This window comes from Cimex lectularius, unplaced genomic scaffold, assembly GCF_000648675.2.
Source record: "Cimex lectularius strain Harlan isolate CLEC.00 unplaced genomic scaffold, Clec_2.1 scaffold172, whole genome shotgun sequence".
Taxonomy (NCBI): Eukaryota; Metazoa; Arthropoda; class Insecta; order Hemiptera; family Cimicidae; genus Cimex; species Cimex lectularius.
The window spans coordinates 710,937-731,711 of record NW_019392796.1 but is presented as its reverse complement, the minus strand read 5'-3'; the positions used below and the strand labels follow the sequence as shown (position 1 = coordinate 731,711).

Sequence of the window (20,775 nt, the reverse complement as noted above, 5' to 3'; positions counted from 1 at the left end):
TAATATTATTATTAAAATAAACCTTTACCTCTTACATTATCTAGGATAAAAATCTTTTTTAAAAAAATTGTAAATTGTCTTTATCAATTGCTTTCTATTTCATCTCCAAAGAATTTTATTGTTTATTTAACTTGCTCTGTAGTTATTTGTTTAGTTGATTAATAATATTTTAGTTTTAATGCTCAGACAATTTTTGCTAACATCTTTTTAGTTAGTAATATTAAAAAATTATTGTTGTATAAAACTGGATTTCAACTATTTTACGTTTTATTGTTTCTGTTATTTGGTATTGAATTAAACAACAACGTCTTCGCTTAATGGCTTTAATAAATCTTATAAATGTAATATTTGAATTAAATTAGACTAAATGATGTCTCCAAAGAGAAAACTCATTAGCACAGTCTATGATTTTCTGATTTTATTAGAACTTTTTCGTTAACGTTTAATGTATTTGATCTTGAACTTTTTAGTCCCCAATTAAAAATTATTTAGAGAGAGAAAATACTTTATTCTGGTACTAGAGCCCCCTAAGAATAACAAAAATGTCACAATTTTTTTTTACAAATATGGCACTTGAATTAAAGAAGATTTGACGTTAACATCAAGTAGAAAAAATTGAACTAAATCACATAGTACAAATATTTGGTGGTGTGGTTTTATTTAAATTTGTTTATGCATTTACCATAAACAATGTGAATATCGTTTAAAGTTGAGGTGTGATTTTTAATATTGAAATCAAAAATAATTAAAAGTAGCCAAATTGGAACAATTAAGTGCAAAATGTTCTTTTTTAATGTATCAAATCAAAATTATAAGAATGTGAACATCATATAAAATTGTAGGATTTGAACCATTTTTGATAAATAAAATATCTGTTAGTAGTTCAGCTGCTCATGATTATGATGACAAATATCAAATTTCCCCATTTTATATTTATAGTTTTATTTTTACTTTGATTCATACCAAATTGATCTGTTAGACAACTTTCGGCATATTCAGTATATCTGTCAAATGACACAGCACATTGAAGTTGGCAAAATGTTGAAAGGCGTCTGACAGACCAACCCACGAGGATAGGCAGATCAGGATGATCTATCTGTAATGATCAAATTACGTGTTTACCACCCTGCAGTACTTATTTTATAATAAGTAACCTGTACTTAGATATGATTTAATAGTTTTTCACATTCAGCTTGTCCCAGGTTTGACAAATTCATTAGAAATTGTAAAATTGTTTTTAATACGTTGACTGCGGAAGAACCGAAATGGCGACATGTGTCATGCCATTTGTCGTTGTTGCGGTTGACACAGTCTGCGGGCTCCCATTTTTACTTTTTAAACTCACATTCAACTTAACTCACTACACAATTCCATTCGAAATTCCTAGAGCTGCCTCATAAAGGGCAAAAGTGTCACTGACTTCAGTCATTAAAAATTTTTTTCAACTGGAAGTGAATTTTTTACTTATTCCATGAAAACGACACGATTTGCTTTTCTTTATGTGTGCTTGCATGTTTTAATTATTTACATATTTTGTATGATTGCATAAAATAAAGGAAAAATTATTCTAGAAAATGATTATTCAGAAATCGTGAGATGCGGGGTCCGGCTTTTGACGTAGATTTTAGAAAAACATTTTCTTCATTTTCTAAAGATGATCTCAATAAAGATCGAAACGTTGGCACGATAAAGAAAGTGTTTTTTGAAAACCTACATCACACCAGACCACATCTCATGATTTCTGAATAATCATCGACTAACGGTCACTAATCATCACCATACATTATTCTAGAAAGTTGAAACAACTTCAGTTCAACTATACACCAAAATTGAACAAATGTTCTTTGTGTTTCCTACTTCAATTACTTAGTGTTGCGGGAGACACAAATGTTGTGCCACATAATTTATATCATTTAGATAAAAATAATTTTAAAAAAATCATTTATTTTTATCATATTATTTTTAAGTACCAGAGAGCCATTTTATGTGATAACTTGAGTTCCGCTGTGGCCAACCGAAATGACTAAGCATACGCCGTAGTCAATGTGTTAAATAGACAAATATTTGCAGCAGTAGGTTTAAAAGTTTTATTTTAATTTTTAAATCCCTGCTTTTTTCTTTAATTGTGTAGATTTCTGTTTTAACTGTAGATAATATTTAATTCTCACTTTAATGTAGAAGGCTTTTTAAGTTACATCAAAATTTTTATACATTGGTGGTCGTTGATCAATAAGTCCGGATGATCTCCATTGCATGGCTTTTCATGTTTTCCCCCCTGTTTTAAATGTCTTTGTACATTTTGTACGTACATAAAAATACATATAACAAAAATGAATCAGCTTATCTGTTAACAATTGTCAAAAGCGACTAATATAAAACCATTAAGTGTGATTTTGAAATAAATAATTGGAGAGAAATGAAAGTTTCGTTGTTGGGGTTTCAGGTTGACCGGGCTTGGAGACAAAGAAGAGCTGCTATGCGATTTGATGAAAATATGTACTATATTATTAATTTGTTTCTTCGTTAAGCCATGTTGTCCATTATTGATCGAGGATTGTGGTGTGAAAGTGATAAAAATGGGAATGGGTGACTCTAAATGAAAAATAAGAAATAAACAAACATCCTCCAAATGACCAATAAACCATTTCCTCCTGACTCTATTTCAATAAGAATTTACAACTAAGAGGACTAAATTTCCACTTCATGATTAATAGAAATGATGAAGCATGAAGGTGGGGTGAGTATATGTAGATTCACTTTTTGTAAATTGTGGTTCTACTCGCAGATTTGTTCTTTACAACGATCTGGATTTTGAGCATTAAATGCTCATCATTTAGGGAGGAGTTACAAACATGCCACTCGTCATTAATTGGATGCAAATTTGACAATTCATGTCGACAGATGTATTTGTAATTCGTTCAACCTGATGAGCGTTTAATGCTCCAAATCTGGATCCTTGTAAACAACAAATCTGTGAGTAAGACCATCATTTACAAAAAGCTTCATGATTAATGTTTAATAGTTTATAAAAAGTGTAGTTTGGAAGAATCACAATTTTTTTTACTTAAGCCACAAAAATATTGCTCTAAATGTCTGAATATTTAGAACTTCTAGTACCTGATAAAGTGCATGATTTCTTTTTCTTTGTATATTTTTTTATACACTGGTTGCACACAAATTTGTTGTTTATATAAATTGTTCAAAACCTTTTGAATTTAATTACTTCAAATATTTTGTCGTCTATTTAAAATTAAAAAAAAAAATTAACATGGCACAATCTTCTTAGCATATTCATATTAGTTGGAGAAAAAATGACAAAAATTGGTGATCACATCTTTTTTTGCATAAAACTTTTACTATTTATCCGCTTATTTGTTTATATTTATTTAAAAATTTATAGTTCACTTCTCTAAACAACAAATAATGTAACTTAGTAAGTGTATATAATAAATTAAATGTGATTTTTACCAGTGTACACATTTGAGTAGCTGTAAACAAAATTTGTTTTGTTAGTTTATATAATAACAGTCATTTACGATGACTCCTCAATTTATTACTAATTTTTTGTCTTCTTGTAATAAGTTATGTTCATAGATGATTCTTTAGTGACTTAATCGATATTCTTATTTTCTATCTTGTAGAATTTGTGATTTAGTGTACAAGAGAGCAAATGATGGTAGTGCGAAATTTTTTAAAAAAACAAAAAGGAATATTATTATTTAATTTGGAGCTCCTTAGATGTAGTTCTAACCCTTTAAAGCATTTCCTTTTAATTTTCCAATTTATATATTTAAAAAAAGTTTTTTTTAAATGCTTAATATTTTCCTTTTTGTTTTATGTGGTAACCAAAAGGCTTTGAAAAAGCAAAACCAGCCAAGTGAGAAATTTTGCAAAAAATTTTTGTCAGTGGTGTGTGAAATTTTTTTCTCTGTTAATTTAAAAAGAATATAGTTCTTTCACATTTTGTATCGCATACAGTTGGGTAATTTAAACTTTTGTGAATTTCACCTTTGGTTTAAGCAATCATCGTACAAGTTGTTTAAATATGAAAATTAGGACTGTTTTTGTGAATTATTTAACTGTTCTGCTACACATTTTCACTACTTGCCAATCGATGTTTCACACCTGTGATGTCCCCTGTTATAATTTATTATTTATATTGTCCAGTATAGTTTCTCTTTTAAAAAAAGAAAGAAAAGTGCTACATTTAAGCTTCTAGACTGTAACTTTTTAAAAATTTGTGATCTAATTATTAACAATAGATGAGTGAAGGAAAGAAACTGTTTTGTTTTGGCAATTTTCTTCTTTTTTAACGAATATAATTTGAAAAGAAAAAAAGTTTAGCTTGGACCTATTGTTTTGACACTTAAGTTCAATGACATAATATGCAACAAGCGATTAATTTAAAAAATTCCTCTAATTTTAATGGTGGTATGCACATAAAAATTCAGTTGTATATTGTTTAGTAAACAATAAAAAAAAATCGTTTATCTATGAATATTGACCTTTGATAAATTTATCGTCTTTATTTTTCCTTGTCTGCTTGTTATCACTGTTTTTGTCTACCTAGCATGTTTTGCCATTTTAGTTTATACACCATATTCAGCAGTTTGTCTGTGAATTTATTGTTAAAATAACAGACCAACGACGTGAAGATAGTAAATTGTTGAAACACATCTGACTGACATCCAGCAATAGCAGGCAGACCAGGAAGGTCGGTGACGATCGAACTGAAGTTCATACCACCTCGTAGACCTGACAGCAATGCTTAAATCAATAATAATAAATCACTTTAGGCTTTCAGCAAAACTTTTTCTCCTCAACTCTCTACGAAAGTAAAAATATGTGAAATGAACTAATTGAATTGAAAGAATTCAAATTGTTGATGTGTATACTACAATTGTTTTTATGAAATTTTTGATCTCTTTGTATTTTACTAACATTGTATTTTTTTCTTCTTCTTTTGTACATGTCCATTTTGGAAAAGCCAAACTGATGTCTATTATTTATACTAAAAGAAAAAAGATTTTTAATATAAATATGTATATATTTTCATTATTTCGTCAGTGTTGTGTTCAAAGAAACTGAAAGAAATAATAAATAGTATTTTTTAAAATTTCAATTAGGGATTCTTTTTTCTCTTTAATTATGATTGATTTTTTTTTTGCAAATATTTTTACAATTCTCACACCTATACCCTTCTTTCTTCATTTTATTTGTTTTTAGGTCTTAGACTTAATATAGCAACAAGTCAATTATCGCTTATGATCGCCAGTTTGCAGTTTATAATTGAAAACAAAGCTAGCAATATGAAAAAAAGGGATGGAAAGCTCAAATTTTGGAGTGAGATTTGAAAAGAAAGTGTGTATTTGTAATGTTAATACTTTGGGCTGAATGGGTGGTCACGTGTACAAACTAGATTATAATATTACAGATGTGGTATTTTGTATTATAGTCCGTAGTTATAACTGTTTTATATAAAAAAAAATTATATATACAGGGTACACCCTGTATTGCAAGTAGGTGCCAAAAATGTAGTTAAATCCCGCCAACCACATGCATTTCTATCTGAACGCATTCGAGACGTATGCCGTTTTAAGTTTTTTCCCTCAAGAAAACCACGCTTATTCAAAGCCCAGTTTTCTCTACTTTTACAAAAAAAAAATTCAAGTTTGACCGCATTTTTGCTAACAGCATTAAATTTTCTATGGCTAATGCACTTTCAGTGTTGAGAAGTATCTTACTCACCGTAATAACAGTTCAAGAACAAAACAAATTACAATAAAGTTGAAATTAGATTTTTTTAAAAATATATTTATATATAAAAGTTGCAGGAACTGGCCTTGCAAAACCAACTGTCGACATCTGGTCAGCACCGTTCATATAGCCCTTTGAATCTCTTTATTGTTGGCTCTCATCTCTTCACATGATTCCCAAATTCTTGCAATCAGATGGTTTCTGTCTTCCATGCATACTCTTCCGGCTTAAGCCTATCCCACACAAGAAAATCCAGCGGCGTCAAATCTCGGCCAACGCACCCACACAGGTCCAGATTCCCCCCTCTCCACATTCCTGGATAATTTTGAATGAACCAATATTTTAAGTGCGTTAGCCTTGGAAAAGTACCAAAAATGTGGTGAAAACTAGAAAAAAAAGTGCAAAAGTAGAGAAAATGGGGATTTTATTTTTAAAAAATGTTACTCAGGGGGGCTTTAAAACAGCATATGTCTCGGACGCCGTTGAGATAGAAATTTGTGGTCGGCAGCATTTAACTACATTTTTGATCTAGTTTCACCGCCTTGAGTATTGTCATCTACTTGCAATGCACCCTATATATGTATGAAATTTGTACATGTACATATATTATATATATAATTAATTAAAATACAAATAACTTTAATATGTGTAGTTTATTTTTGTCACTACGAAATTTATAAGAAAAGAAAGCAAAATCTATATAAACTTTTTTTCTATTACCTTTTTTTTAAATATATGATGGTCTGAAACTGTTTCTAAAAACAAATTTATGCCAGGTTTACATTTAAAGAAATGGTTAATAAATAAAAAATAAACTGATCCTATTTAAAAGTTTTAAAACATTTGATTGTAACAAGATAAATTTTCATAATTGTAACTTCATTGTGACTAATGCAGTACAGATACCTTGTTTTCCATGTGTAGTTTGAATTTCAACCCTGTACCCAAATTTCCGTATTACTTTCAATGTCCTTTGCAGACCAACCGGACGGAAATGGCAGCCACTTGCCTTACGTCTCGTTTTTCAGGATGACAACAGAAAAACTATTGGAGCGAATGTCATTGTTAAATGTCTTTTATTATCAAAAATATTAGCAAGAAAAGGTCATGCCATAATTTTCAAAAGAAAAACAGAGTATCCAAATTTATCATAATGAAAATTGAATTATTTTTATAATGGGTCTTTGTTCATCTGGTTTGCCTGCAACGCTTTTATTTCAGGCATGTTTCAGATTTTTCTGTGGGTACATTTTTTTTATAATGGTTCATTTTTAACTGTTAAACCTGCTCTTTTAATGGGCATTCAATATTCGTAAATTAATTTAGATTAATATTTAAAATTTATAATTAATTATGCATCTTATTTTAGTCTGTGGTCGTGCATGAACCATGCATTAATTAAATTGTGAATTATTTGTGGAAATGGAAGTGAACAATTTATCGGTAAAAATTTTGTAAGTTTATGGATTTTGTTATGTAACTTTTTTGTTAATAAAACATCAGTTTTCTGCGCTCAAGACAATGATACATTCAATTTTTGTTTTTTTATTTTCTTGTTTCTGTTGGAACTGTGGTTATCATTTACAAATAAAATAAAATTAACAATTCCTTTCTCGGTTGATGATTTCTGAATTTCAGGGTTGTTATAATAAATAAATCTCCAAACGTTTTCAGCCTTCCTCATTAATATTATTACTACCTATGCATTTCTGGGCTAATCGAGTTCTCCTCTTCAAGTGTCGTGGGAATTATGATACTCTTCTTTTCTCTCTCTCTCTCTAAAAAAAAAAATAATAATAAAATAAATAAAATAAACATACCTTTAATGTTTCTTATAAATTTCCAGGAGCATTGAAGAGTAGTTGGATTGGCCTGAAATGCACAGTAATCAAACTATCAAGGAAGGTTGAAAAATGTTGATTTTTTTATTGTAACAACCCTAAAATTATTAAATAGACAACAAGGAAGGCACACCAGCCTGCCATCTGAAAGCTATTGTAGTTCACTTCAAAAAACTGCAGCTTTATTTTAATAATGTATTCTATAATGTATTTATTTTTTTNTTTTTTTGTAAAAGCAAAAGACTTCTGAGCAAGAACAAATATCAATAACTATTAGCATGAACCAAAATTTATTCACCAAAATACTATTTCAATTTAGTTTAAACTTATTTTCAGATTTCATAAATACAATCTTCGTGTTTTTGTTCAATAAGTATGTTTACTATGAGCTTGTTTTATTTTTTATTTTTTGTAGTTAACAGTTTTTGTGTACTTTATAACACACACACACACACACGCATGTCGTTTTTTTAGACAAGTTTAATACTTTGAACTTGCGTCCCACCTAACAAACACTAATAATTTAGAAATTTACAGCATACGATTAACAAGTAAAATTTTCTGAAAGTGAAAGTCCAAATTGATGAATCGTTGTTTCAGGAGAATCAACATACCTGTGACTTGTAAGGAAGACGGTGTTCAATGGCAGTGCTGTTTAAATTGAAAAAAAAAAAAAAAAGCAGTAGAACCTTGCTTTTGTACGCGACCGAGCCATGCAGCCGACTCAGCGGAGAAGAAAAAAATCCAGGACGTATAAGTTACACATGGTTTTAACGTGCACTTCACTTCTCAAAACTTACAAAAGCACTAAGGTTTCGGAAATCATAGGTTTTAAGTAATAAAAAGTTAAATACTTTGTTCGCTGCCTCCTGTGAGATGTCTCTATGTATTTAAAACAAAAATTTGAATTTTAAAATTGTCTAGTATTTTTCTATTTATAGATTTAACCTTATTTATTGTAAAATGAAATGAATTTTATTATAAAATAAATTATAAGAAAAAAATCGTGCAGAGGTTCTACTGTAGGGTTAATACTTTTTTCTTTTTAGATCTGTGATTAAAAGGATTTTCCTTTCAGAGCTACTTCTGAACTACCTTTTTACAAGTAAACTATAATAATTGTGTTTTAAATTTAAGGTAGGTTAATGTTTGCAATCCTTAGTACAAAAACCAGTTTAATTTTTACTATAACTGTATTTATAAGTTTAGCATGTTAAAACAACAAAAAAGATTATAATATTAGTACTTTTAAAATTTCTATATTTTTTAAGTAAGTATTAAGTGCAATGGAAGATCCATTTTGCTTTGCTGTACTTTGTTGAAATTGATATCTAAGAGTTAACTCTGTTCAAAATGTCCTAAGGCGAACAACGGATGTAATGTTTTTTTAAGAGACGTGAAAATGAAAAAAAAAGCAGAAAAACATGGAAATTTATGTATTAATAAAAAAATTAATAATTTAATTGATGTACAATCCTAATGTTAATCGTACAAATGCTAATTTTCCACTTGCCAAGATTAGGTGGTATAATTTAATAAAATTAAAAATCTTGTTATTTTTTTATATTGTAATTATAAATTGTATGACATTTTTATTTGATCTCAAAACAGTTTTTGCTCTTTTTTTAATATCTTTTTTAAAATCCTTTTACATTATCCTACATTAATCCATACATCTTTAGCAGTCAGAATTGACCATATTAATTATTTCAATTAATTATTCTTTTTATCTAAGGTCTTGGTTGAAATGAAAAAGTGTCATGAGCGGGATTTGAATCCACAACCTTCGCCTCAATACTTTAGTTTTAACCATTTGCGCTATCGTGACTGTCAAGTGGTTAGAGCAGCGGCGGCGTATTCGTAAGGTCGTGAGTTCGAATCCTGCTTGAGACACTAACTTTTTTATCTCAACTTAAAACCTTAATTAATTGAATGTTATTAATTGGCCAAGCGGACCACGAAAAATAGTGAATTACTGATATTTTATCTTTCAACAAAAGTAAAAGGAGAAAAAAAACAGTTATTCCTAAAAGTCCTGTGAATGTAAACAATGCAAAACTAAAACTCAGAACACCAGGCAGACAAGAAAAATCAGAAACAATAGGGTTGAGGGTTTGGAAGAAGGAAAGGGGCGAGGGGTATAAGACAGTAGGGCATCCCTAATGAGATGTGGATATGGACAAATGGTTTTCCAGAAAAAGTAATGTCACAAAAGTTGACAGAAAGGTCAGATGAACACTAAATAGATTTTAGTTGAGATAAAAAAGTCAGTGTCACAAGTGGGATTCGAACCCACGACCTTCGGCTAGATACACCGCGACTACCACTTGAGTTATCGTGACTTCGATCCACTCAGACACACACAAATGAAATGGCCACTTGAGACCTTTAGTGAAGATATACTTCATTTTAACTTATTAAATTCACTAATTTTCATGGTCCACTTGGCCAATTAATATCTTTCAAGCTCTCCGTGGCCATTTCATTTGTCGCCGAGAATCAAATAGATTACACATTTGAAAAATGGAAAATTCAAAAGATGAGGTTGAGATGGAAAGTTGATGTCCGAGTGGATCGAAGTCACGATAGCTCAAGTGGTACAGTAGCGGCGTATCAAGCCGAAGGTCGTAGGTTCGAATCCCGCTTGTGACACTGACTTTTTTATCTCAACTTAAAACCTTAATTAATTGAATGTTATTAATTGGTCAAGCGGACCACGAAAATTAGTGAATTTACTAAATAGAAGATTGAGAAAAGTGGTTCATTGATAATGAAGGGAAATGAAAGGTGAGTGATTACACCTCGGCCCAATAGATACTATGAATTTTTAGCTAGGGATCCTTAAAGGCCAAAAGCATGAGAACGAGTTAACTAGGCCCTAGGGAGCAACCAAGCCAGTATGAGATATTTTGTCACAAGTCCTGAAAAGACTAATGGAGAATAAATTGTTAATTTTTCCTATTACTTTCAGGGCATTTGAACTACGTTTTGTGTCATGAGACATTATTTTTGTAAGATTTTTTCATGAGGTCTGGGGTGATGAACTTTGTAATTTGGTCATTTATGATCATTTTGTCTGGCTATATTGCGGTTTTGATCAGTCCAACACGCTTCTACATATCACCAGACCTAGCAGTGAAGAAGATAACAGATCAAAATGATTATTGTTTAAAATTTCATAATTTGAGAACAATGGTGCCATTAACAGTTTTTTTTATTATTATTATTTTTTTTAAGAATTTGAGATTCCAAATGAGGTAGTGTGTAGAAAGTAGAGAATTAGAGAAATATTTATTAAAATCTTTATTTAAAAACAAAGAAAAACTCATGACAATGACTTTACATTTTTTAAATACATTTGAAAATATTATATACACCGTTAATATACAGTAGTTCAATTCAATAAATTTGTACTGACAGGTATTTCCTCGATGATCGCTATCTTTGCCTTGGCCTCGTTCTTGGATAATTGGCTCTCTGTTTTCCGAGCTTCGGAGGTGGGGACTTAGGCCTAAGGGCTTCGATCCTCTCGGTACAGCCCGTCGTGAGTGTTGAAAGGGTAAAGTAGCTCGAGTAAACCTCCCAGTTGAAATTGCTGTTCGTCAAATCTGGGCCTAATGTGAGCCAACCCGGTCGGATAGTGCTGTCTCTTCCAAAAATGTGCAGCCTGTAATTTAATAAACAAACAAAGAAACAATAAACCTAATAAGTGGTACAAACATTGATAAAATTTACCTCCTCCTGCCGAGACAGAAGTGTTCGATGATATGAAAGATTTCTACAGGCTTTTCTAAAGAGCCATACTCAGGTTCTTCACTTATGATCAAATCGATATCAACATTTGCATGGATGTAGTCACCATCTGTTGAACGTCGCACAGTCCCTTTAATACCCATCAAGCAGTGTTCCTACAAGTAAAATCGTAACGATTGATGTAAACAATTAATTAATGGTGTTACCTTGGTTCTTTGGAAGATAGCCTTGGGCTCCAGGTTTTTACTATGACCTGGGTTGTTGATGTTTGTCCGAATCCATGAGATATCCTCACATCGTCGGAAACCCCACTTTCGGAGACAGGCCCTGCCCATGTCTAAACCTTCTGATGAACCACACCAAAGAAAAACAAATGACCTAGATGCCGCTACTTCTCCTATATCCAATTCCATAACCTTAAAATAAAACAAAAAACAGTCCTTATTCTGTGACATATTTATTTGAAATCTACCAATATAGTTTCATAAGGACTTCCTATCCTTGATGGTTTATATGAAAGATGTTTCGTGCTGGGTTTGCCAAAAATGGCAACATGCTGAAATGCATCTTACAGATCGAAACCAGCAAGGAAAGGCAGACCAAGTTGATCAAAGACGACCATACTATATTACCTGTTCCCAGCTCCAGAGTTTTGTATTTGTGACGCCCATCGTCCTCTGGTATTCTTCCAAAGGAGGTTCTACGAGTATCACGTCAAATTTCACATTCAAGTCTTTCATGCTAAACGTTTCAAGGTCGCATTTTAAAAACATTGGAGGCGTTGCAGTTTGAGCGATGAGATCATCCTAAAAAACCACTCAGACCAATCTATGCCAGTTTAATCATTAATGATATTACCTTTAATTTTATTAATTCCCTTAGCTTGGGATATTCCTCGAACCTATCAGCGAGGCCGACATCCCTGATGAAGTTTTGAGGGCGTTGCCCAGTGTCGACGAAGTGTTGGCAATAGTCATTATGAGGGTTTGACGATTGTGTTCCCTAAAATCGTATTGATCAGCATCAAAGCAATGCATTAATTGAAAATGCAATATTACTTTGAGGAAGGTTGAAGAGTCTTTGTAAACAACACCATCGCTCTCTTCTTCCTTCTCCTTAGCTTGGTCAATTGGCGTAGGCGCTGCTTTGACTTTCTTCTTTGGCGGTTCTTCCACAGACGTCCCGAGAGCCTGCCTTAACTCGGCAGCGTTTGAAACCCCGAACTTAAAAAATCAAATAAAAGAAATTGCTTCGTTAAATCTATAGTGATATTAGAATATTCTGAAAAGTACAAACTGGTTAAAAAATATTTTAATGATTAATATGAGGGTCTTTGGGAGGGAAATGCTTATCTGCTGCCAACCACATACCTTTGACTTACCCAGAGCCACTTGGCTTTTGTAGCCACCTAAGCCTTCTTAGGTCAACCTGATGGTCCACCAACACCCTATTCCAATTCCACAGCCCTTGCCATGGACAGTCTCATAGATAGAGGTTTTTTTTAATGGATATGTTAATGTACTTATTTTAACTGTAATTTAAGGAACTGGACACAAGCTACATAATTATACTTAGTCAACAATAACCACCACTTTAATTAAATTGTGGCATAAAAACAAAGAAGTATAAGTAAAAGGCAGAATATTGAGTACTCCATCGGCCCTCAATTAGAGTAGTTGTACAACGAGTGTAAAGGGTGATGGAGGAATATCAGTAATATGGAGTACTCACTCCACCAACCTAATTGAATAAATTGCATGTAAATAGGAGAGAATGTATTTAAGAATGAGTGAGATTGTGAATGGGTTTGGGTCTAGAAACTGCATGCGTTGGGTGCTGAATTGACCTAGCTGTTGATAGCACCTAAAGCCCGACCTCGGTGGCTGGACAGATAAGACTGAGGTCTGCCCCAGACTGCTAACACCCGGGGAGGATGATTCTCAAGTCTGCTAGCAATTTACAGTAAATAGCAAAAGCTGGAATTGGTGAATTGGCTCACCTCGGCGGTTTTTATGTAAGTACGTACATATGTGGCTTTGAGCATTTAAAAATCCAAATCCCAAATCAAAGCATTATGGACTTTTTGTTCAGAAGTTTTTTTGAGTCCAAATTTCAAAATGAAAGAATCAGTCTCACAGGGCAATCCACATAAAGTTCTACGACCACATGTCTTTATTCTTTAATATATATAAAAAGTTTACAAATCGGAAATATGTATTACAAAACAAGAAAGACATTCCTCATAGTTTAAAACCATCTGAGGGAGTCTAGCACATAAACTTAAATAATTGAATCTCTCTTCCAAGTATTTATAATTAGTATCTACAAAATGAATATTCACTTTCTTCAAAAATTTCTATAATGTGATAATAAAACATAACTGAATGATAATATATACAACACTTATTTAAGATTACTTATAATGCACATAACTTAATCAATAAAATAAAACAAAATGAAGTAAATGGGAATAATAAAAATAAAATTAAATAATAATTAATTAATCTTTATGTAAGGTATTGGTTGGGAGTAAATAATAATAAAGTACATTATATAGTAAAAGAGACAATAGTAAAAACGTTAAATTAATTATACTTTTTATCTAAGGCCTTGGTCGAGATGAAAAAGCTAGTGTCATGAATGGGATTCGAGCCCACGACCTTCAGCTCAATATGTTGCTGCTCTAACCGCTTGAGCTATTGTGACTTTGATCCACTCAGACACTAAGGAACAGTCACTAGCTTTTTCATCTCAACCAAAACGTAAGCTAAAAAGTATAATTAATTGAAATAATTAATACAATCAAGTGTGACTACTAAATACATATATGGATTAACAAATAATAAATATTTACAATAGAATACAATAAATTAAGGGATGTTAGGACAAAAAAACAAAAGTCAGTGATATTATTGAAACAAAGGTAAGGCCAGTAAGAACAGATACATTACTACGTTAAGATTCAACTCAGCCGTCCCTGCCAATGGTTCTTTACAACGCATACAAAATACCTAAGTAGAGGATAAGCTTTATATCTACTCAGGGGAATCTGCAGAGTAACAGCTTCCACCCTCACCAAGTGCCTCAGATTCTGGTTCTAAAAGAATAAGTCTCCTTACAGCAATTGACCCACACAAACCAATCCTTGCCATGAATATATTCTAACAAAACCTAACTACACCAGGCTGTGACAAAGCTGCTCTACCAAAATATTGTTTCCTTACAGGAGGCAGTGCTGGGCAAGTGGTCAAGAAATGGAACAAATAGACTCTATACAAAATATACAGTTAATATCAAGCTGTTTGAAGTGTTTAATTTAAGTTAAATAATTAAAACAGATCCCCTCGACACTTAATTATCCACTGCATATTATCAAAGGGTAAAGAAAGATCTATTAAATAATTTAGGGATTTGAATAGAAGCTCTCTATAGAGTAGGATGATATATGAATTGGCCACAGATTTGCAATCTTTTCTGTTTTTATTGTCACAAATGGACCGTCTTGCTAGCCTCAAACCACCCCTCCACAGTGCTGGGGATACATCATCTAAGGTACAGCTCCATTTGCCGATGTTGTTCTGGTCTAAGGACAATCCAAGTTAAACTGCATGATATGCCTTTTTATTTCCTTTTCTTTATCTACTATCTGCAAACTGGCAAGAAACTTCAGGAGTTTATTCTCGGGTAGGGATAAAATTCTGATTATGTAATTGAAGTGGTTTTATAGTGTAGAGAAAATCAGCAGGAGACCTGTCTCTGCATAAAGGAAGGCTGTGGGGTGTACTGGGGCCTCCTGATGAAAAACTGTAGAAGCCCCTCTACCTGTCCAAACATCTCTCCTCCCCAAACCTGAGTGCCATAGCATAAAACAGACCTGCTGACTATGTTAAATATTTTTAGCTTAGTCGAGTACTCAATATCGCTATATGAGGCCTCCAATAGAATTTAGTCCCATCCTTGCTGTGTCCACTGCATCCGTAACATATTCATTGTGAGTGCCAGCTGTCAGATTCCCCAGTTCATTAATGAATACAAGTACTCATTCACCACATCTATCTCTTCACTTTCTAAATACCAATGTAAAGTAAAAAGTAAAGTGATTCTTGTCATACAATGTTTAATTACCCATTAGTTGTTGTGGTTGAGGGGTAAAATCGGTTTACGATACATTTTTTTTAAATTAAAAAGTCGTGGGATATGCTGGGATTCAAACCCAGAACCGCTAGGCATATGAGTCAGACAATGCGATCACCCACAAGGCAAGCCATATTTTTTTCTTTCTAAAAAGCACATTTAATACCAACCTTTCAAATAGTCAAATCATTGAGATATTTGTGCATATTTATAAAGTGCTTCACTGTGGATTTTTTCTTACTACTGTCTACTACTTTTAACAAAAACAACATGTACCATTTCAACTATGTGAGGAATGACTACTGTTGAATATTGACAACAGCATAGTCAAACAAAGTGTTTACGATAAGGCAGAAAACGAGATAATGAAGGCAAAATATGATCAGTACAAATCAAATATGTTGTAGCAGATGTTTCAAAAGATTATTCTCCCTTCGTATAAAATTTTATGGAATAACATAAACATCTTCCAGTTTTAAAACAAAGCTTGATAATACAATTGGCTCCTGGTGAAGCTCCTTTGTATCAGGGCTGCAAATCGCTAGGTATTTGTAAAAGCTCATAGAAAATTAAAACTTCACGATTTAACTTGATTATATTTAATGCCAGCTTACGGTCTGGGCGAGGAGCAGCTTCCTCCGTTGCGACCGCTCTTTCAGCTCCTTGAGCGTGCTGCTCATTTTGTCGGGCGGCTGTCGCGACGGCGTCTCGCCCTCGGTGTCGGAAAACAGGGAGGTTGCAACGGTGTTGGCGCGGTCGCGAGACGCCAGGTAACCTTAAGTTGAAAAACCTGTGACGTTTCATGCCGAGACGATTTGGATAACCTTCCTTCGGCAGGGACCCATTTATTCTTAAACCAAATCTCTCCTGGACACGGTTAATAAATAAAAAAATTAACGCACCGCCTTTAAATTTTAATGTATTAGGTTTATTCATAATAGGTTTGGTTGTAAAAGTAAGACATTTAAAAAAAGTTTATTACCTAATTTTAAAAAAAGAAAAAAAATTGAGTAAAGAAAAAAAATGTTGTCTCCTTTAATACCGACTTCACCTCTGGCCAAGAATTATGTCTGTTAAGGCTAGTATACTAAACCAAGCATCAGTCTCGAGTTAGTATTGGTGCAACATTTCCTGTGACAACATGGCCGTGAGATAATGGCAACAAGTGGGATTTCCACTTGTATGGATTTAAAATTGCCAGCTTTTTTTTTTAATCAAAACTTTATTGTTCTCCCGATTAAAAGAGATTTCTAATTTTTTTTCCGAGATCACCCACAGATGCATCATGTTTGTTAGTGAGTTCTTCCATTGCTGCTCATCTCCTGGAAAGATTTTTGCCTGCCGAAAAAGTGCACAAAACTATAGAGCACGTGAATTGTGTATAGTTTGGTTGTGTACTAACTGAACTGATCTACGGTAAAATAAAGCATCCTTACTATGCAAAATTGCGAACCTTGGCTAACGTGTTCAGGACTCCCATTTCCGACGGGAGACCAATGTTCCGCGAAATTTGCCTCAGAATGGTCTCGAGACCATCTAAAATCGACCTAATTGGTCTAGATACAATCTCTATTGCGAGACCCGGTCTACCAGTATACTAGCCTCTAAATGTCTTGGCATTCCTTTCCTTAGAAAAGATTTCTGGTAAAGTTCCGAGGAAATCTTTCCAAAAATTGGTTAATAAACTTTTTTTAAAGTCTTACTTTTACGACCAGGAACAGCCATTTCCAATTCTTTTAGCGAGTTAGGACCTGGGTTTAGTCTTCGTTCTCGTCGCTTAAGTTGGTCCCAAATGTGTTCGAATGGGTTCAAATCTGGACTTCGAGCTCCATTTCGGAGCAAGCACTCAATTTCAACTCATTCAGGTAGTCATCCAAAATACGTGCTCTATGGGGCCTGCATTATCTTGCAAGAATCTCTCACCGATGTGGGGTCAAATGGTACTACATGTTCTTCGATTCTATCTTGTAAGTACCTGGGAAGTTAGAGATCTTCCTCGCACAAAATACAATTCGGTGCGGGTGTCCAAGGAAATGCCATCCCAGAACGTCAATGACCCACCATGGTATGACAGCTGGGGAAACATACAGCATGGGGCGTACTTTCCTTTGGACGTCTCTATATCAAATTACGCCCATCTGAAAATTTGAGGCCAATTCTCACCTCATCTGTAAAGACCTCAATCTTCCACTGTACAATTCACATGTTCCCGTGCGAATTGAAGCATGGCCATGGTTTGATCTGTGGTAAAAAGAGGTTATTTTCATTGAACCAAAAATTACAGTCCTGGAGGAAATCGAAACATTTCGGACTTGTCTTATCGGATTTTTTATCTCATTTCCCATAATGCTGCGGTTTCGTAGAGCCTGATGACGGATGAATCTATCGTCTATCTTGTCCTTAGGTCGACCTCGTCCTGGCCTTCTAGTGTGAAGCCCTGTTTCTCTGAAGCGCCGAAGAACCCTTCCTATTGTAGACGGTTTTACACTCAGTCTCCTGGCGACTTCGAGCAGGCTGTATCCTACCTCTAATAATGTTATGACCATGACATCATACTCAAATGCCTGACTGAAGCCGTTGAAAAAGGTTTACGAATAAGAATAATATCAAATGAAATCAACGAAAAATATTAACTGAAAGCTATCTTTAGGCGTAGAAGAATGGAAGGGCATAATGCTATTTTTTGTGCAAATGGGATTAATCAGTACAAAAGTAAATAAAGGAAGTAAACAAAGCATTATTTACTGTTTATTTTGACTAGGATAGCTCTAATTACCTGGAACTAATGTAGAAAGGTAATGCATTTAATTTTAAACTAAATACATTGAGTGATGCGTTAAATTTGTCCATCAGTGTAAAAATGTTTTATTTACAGAATAAATATAAAATAAATTTACTTTTGCTTATAATACCGAAAACATGAACCTTTAGTTCGTATGCCTAGTATCCAACCAACATCCCTAAATCTCGAAATGCTACAACAAGGTACAGCCAAGTATTTTGGAATGAACTTAGTTGCAAAACTGGCTTGGGACAAACATAATGGCCTGACAAAACGTGCCGAAATAGAAAGTTGCACTTTTGAATGTAAGTCTAAACTGCCTCTGTTCATAAAACGCCAAATCTACTTGATAATTATTATACCGATTTGGCCATGTGGATATGAGATTTCGACTTCTTCGAGGAAATCGAAAGTCAAGTGCAAAATCGCGAGTCTTGACTGACCTCACGAGCCCCTTGGTAACACATTGCATGCCAACCTAGACCAACGCTAGCTGATTTCTTAGCTATTGCTTAAAACAGGCTAAAACGCCTCATGACCATCCACCCAATCCTCTCCTACATATCATCCTCAGTCAGACGCCTAAACCGCAAAAGACTGGGAAACAAAACCAGCGCAAGTATAAACTAGTCCATCTTATGCTAAATGTGTAGTATTTAGTGAGTTGTTAATTAATGATTATTTAGAAACATTGATTATTAATGTTCGTGTTGCGTGATGACCCGGACGCCAACATTCTATAATTCTCTTTGTATTTCATCATGAAGAAAAAAAAATAAAGGTTATACTAATTGCGACCGATAATCTCTAATAATTTGAGGTGAAACTTTCTTGGCTGAAAGTCTTCTTTCCAGCCTCATGTCCTAGGATGAATCTTGCCCTTTTTTGTGGCAGTATGAAATAAATAACAGATTATTTAATTTATTTAATTATTTAAATTCTATTGAAAGTTACAGTTACGCGAAGTAAGAGAATTCGCTAAATGAACTAACATTAAATGTATATCATTGATAATTTTGCACTATGCAAATAGGTCAAGATCAGTTAGTGAGTTATGGCACGTACGTTTGGGTGTGTTTAAACAAACAAATATAGAGAAAGTACAAAAATATTTAATTATTATTAACTTATTACCGCCGCCGAAGTTAAGGGGTTGTCAACATCTAAGTCATTGTAGGCTTCAGCAGTTTTTAAACCTTTACGTACCCTGAAATCAATATGATAGTTGAAGTACTTGATATTCCTCCATCAACCTTTACACAGACTGTATAATTAATTTAATTGAGGGCAATGGCATACTCAATTTCCACCATCGACCCTCTCCCACTGCACATTCACTCTAATAAATACAAAAGGTAACATAAACCGAGATATCTATCTACTAGTACCAGGATATAATAAGACAGTCCTGTTTTCTTCAAAAATTGGAACAGAGGATCCAAATAATCGCTTCTGTGTTCAAGCACAATTCACAAATCAGATGGTATTCCTACCCGATCTCTATACGGAGCCAAGCCTTAACTGGGACACATCGAGAACTCCTTTTCTATATGCCGGACTCTTACGCGGACTTTGGCAAAAAAAATAAGTGTCAACCTAGTATGGGCTGATTATACGGAAATCGTGAGATGCAATCTGGTGAACATTTTCTTTATCGTGCCAACATTTCGGTCTTTATTGAAATCATCTTCAGGGCTCAAAGTGTTTGTTTTCTGTGTAATTGTGCCATTCTTGCGTGTCGTGTTGAGAGTGCCCTGAAGATGATCTCAATAAAGATCGGAACGTTGGCACGATAAAGAAAATGTTTTTCTGAAACCTACGTCACACCAGACCGCATCTGACGATTTCCGAATAATCATAGACTAACAGTCACTAACCACCACACATTTCTAGTATGGACTATTATTAGTCGGAGTGAGTAAGATCTTTGATTCAGATCCTCCGAGGGGGCCACCCTATTGACCGTGCTCTTGATACGGGAAAGCTTCTCTTACGATCCTTTTAATCATTATTATTGTTTATATATCCTACAAATAAAAACCCATGAATATTATTTGTTAATAATAAATTGTGAATTCGCATAGAACTGATACAGTATAAAATTATCTGATGGTTATAAGAGGCAGAGGAGAAAAATGCAAATCCTTTACCAACGACCAATTTCAAGATATCAAAGCTGTATTTAATTTTTTACAATAAATTTTATTTTTGTACAAATAAAGATATTATATTTGTTGTAATTACTACCAGCCTTCAATATTATCATTTTGTAGCAAACATCAGGCGTAAAGTCAAATTCTTTAAATAAAGATAAACGCAGACGAATTTTCTCATCATATAAAAATAACGGGGAAAGAACAAAATTGAATGATAGGAAATACAGTTTTGTGCAAGTGAAATTTAAAATTTAATTTAGTTTTAAATTGTTAGTTCATTTTGTAGGGGTAAGTGAAAATTCCATAATTGTGTAGGTCATATAAAATTATTAAAACTGACTAAATCAAACCT

At 33.3% G+C, this 20,775-nt stretch overlaps 2 protein-coding genes across 6 annotated transcripts in view; one reads left to right on the top strand and one right to left on the bottom strand.

Moving 5' to 3' along the window:
- LOC106665060 (phosphatidylinositol 3,4,5-trisphosphate 3-phosphatase and dual-specificity protein phosphatase PTEN) overlaps positions 1 to 8,514 on the top strand; it is a 32,571-nt gene extending 24,057 nt beyond the window's left edge. For 4 of the 5 annotated variants that reach the window (XM_014391229.2, XM_014391230.2, XM_014391226.2 and 1 more), the window contains one exon: positions 2,444 to 2,724. Coding sequence is in view for 2 of the 5 variants with exons in the window: in XM_014391228.2 (XP_014246714.1) it covers positions 2,444 to 2,448 (5 nt within the window). In the remaining 3 variants the exon portion in view is untranslated. Of the gene's footprint in view, positions 1 to 2,443; positions 2,725 to 8,198 lie in introns of those variants that run through there. The other variant, XM_014391227.2, reaches the window with a different exon arrangement.
- A 2,420-nt stretch (positions 8,515 to 10,934) lies between these two features.
- On the bottom strand, positions 10,935 to 16,218 carry LOC106665130 (methyltransferase-like protein 14 homolog). Its single transcript, XM_014391346.2, has 7 exons — positions 16,100 to 16,218; positions 12,410 to 12,574; positions 12,210 to 12,353; positions 11,984 to 12,157; positions 11,558 to 11,767; positions 11,334 to 11,506; positions 10,935 to 11,265 (listed from the first exon to the last, which is right to left on the bottom strand). The coding sequence occupies exons 1-7, from the start codon at positions 16,163 to 16,165 to the stop codon at positions 11,037 to 11,039; spliced, it is 1,161 nt and encodes a 386-aa protein (XP_014246832.1). The 5' UTR covers positions 16,166 to 16,218; the 3' UTR covers positions 10,935 to 11,036.
- Between the last annotated feature and the right edge of the window lie 4,557 nt (positions 16,219 to 20,775).

Excerpts from the sequence above, each read along its gene's own strand:
- LOC106665130 (XM_014391346.2), bottom strand. The coding sequence starts at position 16,165 with ATGAGCAGCACGCTCAAGGAGCTGAAAGAGCGGTCGCAACGGAGGAAG. Across the intron at positions 12,354-12,409 it reads ACTCTTCAACCTTCCTCAAA|GGAACACAATCGTCAAACCC; the intron begins GTAATATTGCAT and ends ATACGATTTTAG. Across the intron at positions 12,158-12,209 it reads GGGAATTAATAAAATTAAAG|GATGATCTCATCGCTCAAAC; the intron begins GTAATATCATTA and ends GTGGTTTTTTAG.